Consider the following 3,455-nt stretch of genomic DNA (forward strand, 5'->3'; position numbering starts at 1 on the left):
AAAGTTTTCTACTTGAATAGCATTCATACCACAATAATAATTAAAAGTTTTGTTTTGAATTGAGTTTGAAATCTAAAAAAGAAACTCTTACCCCACTCGAACTTTTGCCCCACTTTACTCTATTATCTCAGTATGTTCAGCAAAGTTATTTTTTTTAAATATATACATAGTGCTAGAACATTGTAAACCATAAAAGTCGCTGTGAAAAAGATAAGTGATTGTTTCGCCTTCCTTAGACGAGTGGTTAGAGTCTGCGGCTACAAAGCAAAGCCATGCTGCAGGTGTCTGGGTTCGATTCCCGGTCGGTCCAGGATCTTTTCTTACTGGAAATTTCCTTGACTTTCCTGGGCGTAGAGTATCATCGTACTTGCCACACGATATACGAATGCGAAAATGGCAAGTTTGGCAAAGAAAGCTCTCAGTTGATAACTGTGGAAGTGTTCATAAGAACACTACGCTCAGAAGCAGGCTCTGTCCCAGTGAGGACGTAAATGCTAATAAGAAGATGAGGAAGATGTTTCGCTATAAATCCATTTTATAACAGATAGAGGTGAAGTGTTTTGACAAACTTTATTCATGAAACATTTCCAGTTCAGTCTACTGAATTAATCAAAAACAACTATATGTTTTCTTTATCCGACGTTTCGGTCCAATAAGGACAATTGTCGAAGACACCAATTGCTCTCATCGACAAACAGAGAAAATGAAATTATTATTATAAATAAATTGATCTAAAAAAAAAAAAAAATTATAGTCAAAAATTTTTTTTTTATTGTGGCTTTCCATAGAAGGGGCATTTGTCTCTTAAGTCAAAAACTATCATTTAATGTATGCAGTAACTTTGCCGATCAAAGTTTAGCAATATTTTTATTCTTTTACTCTTAAAAAGCTGATGATCGTGTTTTTGGGGTTTTTAACCACTGTGCAAAGAATCAATAGATTAAAATTAAGTTTCTGAGGGAGGCAATACCAGAAAATATGGAAGTTGTTACCATTTTAAAGCATAACATAAATCTCCAGAATGATTCAATTTCATTGTTATCTATGAGAGATAATGCAGAATTCAGATACGTCCACAAACCAAGCTAAACCGGAAACTCCAAACCCAAAAAGGATTTTTTGGTAACTGGCGAAATATTGAACATGATTCAGAGAAATGTCTGAAAGCGTTTCAAAATAATGGATCATCTTTAACGTCAAGAAATAATACTTTTATGAGGCTTTGCCAATTGTTTTCATTTATTCGTATTCAAGAGAGGAAATGATGTTTGCTTACTGATAAGTTCAATCAAACCGTCTTAGGGTGTTGAGATACTTTGTGATAAAACGTTCCGTGGCTTCTGATTTATGGTAACACAACAGTCCCGTAAAAGTTCCCAGAAATTCTGAAAAATAAAGGCTTATTATAATCCTTAAATGAAAATCGTTCAAAAGAAATACCTCTCAGCATGTATTCCTAGTTTATCCTTGGTACCCAACACACACAATCCTGATTGATACATCAAGTAAGCGTAGCAACGTTTCATTGTGAAATTCACTTCTGGATTCAATGCTTCCGTAAAGTAAACCAGCGCCATTCGATGACTGCAACCCATGGATTCTGCAATAATTGAGTTATTCTCAACACAATCCCGAAACAATACCGCCAACCAAACCTCCTACTTACCGTACATTCTCTCGAACTCATCATTCTCCGTCGAAGCATCTTCGCAGCCCGGCTGTGGATGAGCTCCATCCCTGTTGACCCAAAAGTTTTGCTGCCCCGCTGCGACACTCATCGCCAACGTTCCACTGCTGGTGTAAATAGTCTGAACGTATTGCGCATCGGTAGGAGCTAGACGTTTTTCCTCTCCAACATCCAGCGGAAACGTGAACAAAACGCCCGCAGGATCCAGACCGTAGATTGCACCGACTTGTCCGTCCACATTCTTTCCAACCAATCCGGCAATGTGTGCCCCCAAGCTATGCCCAACCAAAGTCATATCATCGTAGGCAAACCCTTTGCGATGCAAAAATCGAACGAATTTGGTCAAATGGTTGGCGACCTTTTTGACACCCTGCTCGGAGACTACGCTGTACTCGCACGTAGCTAAGTTGCTCCACTCCACCAGGCACAAATTGCTGTCCACGTACCGGGCGTAGTTTTGAGTCAAATTTCGCATGAACGGCTTGCTGATATTGCCATTCCAACCGTGCACAATCAGGGTGATTGGTTTCCGGAAATCCAGTTTGTTCAACACCTGCTTGTCGTTCGGTTCAATCGCCTGGAAGGAAGGCGAACTGCGGTTACTGCACAGAATCGTTACTTTCTCCTCACCGGTGAACGCCAGGGCTTGTTTGCTGGCGCTCATTTTTTGTGAGATGAGATTTAACGTGGCTGGTGAAGGCGTTGAAGGGGTGTGATTGATGTGCTGAGCTTTGGCAGCAAGCGAAAGGGTTGTGAGGACGATCACAACTTTCCACATATTAGAGATGAGACGCGTTGAGCTCGATGCGCAAGATGTAACTGAGGCTGGAGTAGTTTTTTTGTGTCAAAATGCAATGGCTTGGACGAAATAGAGTGGCATGCAGCTGAATAAACAATATAGTTTCGTTGGGTTGCACTAGTTTTTAGTTTCTGGGCGGTTGAGCCATTTGAAGAGAAAGTGGTTCAATACGTATTGAGTAATGGTTGAAATTTAATATTGACAAAGTACTTTCCAGACCGTTATTATGAGAATACATGTAAATGTACGTTTACATGTAAATCTGCACCAAATCTGTACTCACTAGTAGATTTCAATAGTTGAACTATACTGCCGTTATACGCATAATTGTCCCATGTTCCAAAATATGCAATCGAGAAAAACGCGTTTAAAGATTTTAACACATTTAGGCCTCATATTGACCAGGTGTGTGGTAAATTGAATTGAAATCTTCACAATAGTATAAAGAATAGCGTGTTTATTAGAGTCAAGAGTTTGTATCATGGGAATAAAGTAAATTTGGCTATGAAATTCAAAGTGGGACTGTTATGCCTAGAAATACGGGGTTTTTGGTGAATTTCTACGCATAACAGTCCCACTGAGAGTAGTAACCAATTATGTGCTAAGCATACTGCTGTGGATGACCGTTCTTACGTATAGATTGTACCGAATGTAGAGGACGTATATCCTCAAGACTATGTTAAGGCACCTAATAAAGGCTCAAGTGACATGTGCCAAACGGAGCCACGTGTGGGGAAGAGAAAAAAAAAGATTTTATAGTTTGTGATGGAAAGCAAAGTTGTCTATATGTGTGATAGTGAGAAAATGTATGAGTTAGTGAAAGAAAGAGTGGATGAGTAAGTAAGAGAGTTTATAAGATGTAATTAATTCCTAAATTGACGCTTCCAGCTGCAGTAAAGCTGCAGTTCCGGGTAAATATTTAACTCAAAATTCACGACACAAATCTTCACACGATTTGACATTGTTTTG

The 3,455-nt window shown here is 39.1% G+C and overlaps 1 protein-coding gene across 1 annotated transcript; it reads right to left on the bottom strand.

Annotated features, from left to right (window-relative positions):
- Nucleotides 1–1,215: 1,215 nt before the first annotated feature.
- Nucleotides 1,216–2,494, bottom strand: LOC5569828 (lipase member H). Its single transcript, XM_001658685.2, has 3 exons — nucleotides 1,667–2,494; nucleotides 1,441–1,600; nucleotides 1,216–1,385 (listed from the first exon to the last, which is right to left on the bottom strand). Exons 1-3 carry the CDS (start codon nucleotides 2,463–2,465, stop codon nucleotides 1,346–1,348), a joined length of 999 nt encoding a protein of 332 aa, XP_001658735.2. The 5' UTR covers nucleotides 2,466–2,494; the 3' UTR covers nucleotides 1,216–1,345.
- Nucleotides 2,495–3,455: the final 961 nt, after the last annotated feature.

This window comes from Aedes aegypti, chromosome 3, assembly GCF_002204515.2.
Source record: "Aedes aegypti strain LVP_AGWG chromosome 3, AaegL5.0 Primary Assembly, whole genome shotgun sequence".
NCBI lineage: Eukaryota > Metazoa > Arthropoda > Insecta > Diptera > Culicidae > Aedes > Aedes aegypti.

Excerpts from the sequence above, each read along its gene's own strand:
- LOC5569828 (XM_001658685.2), bottom strand. The coding sequence starts at position 2,465 with ATGTGGAAAGTTGTGATCGTCCTCACAACCCTTTCGCTTGCTGCCAAA. Across the intron at positions 1,601-1,666 it reads TGAGTTCGAGAGAATGTACG|AATCCATGGGTTGCAGTCAT; the intron begins GTAAGTAGGAGG and ends CAATTATTGCAG. Across the intron at positions 1,386-1,440 it reads CTAGGAATACATGCTGAGAG|AATTTCTGGGAACTTTTACG; the intron begins GTATTTCTTTTG and ends TTTATTTTTCAG.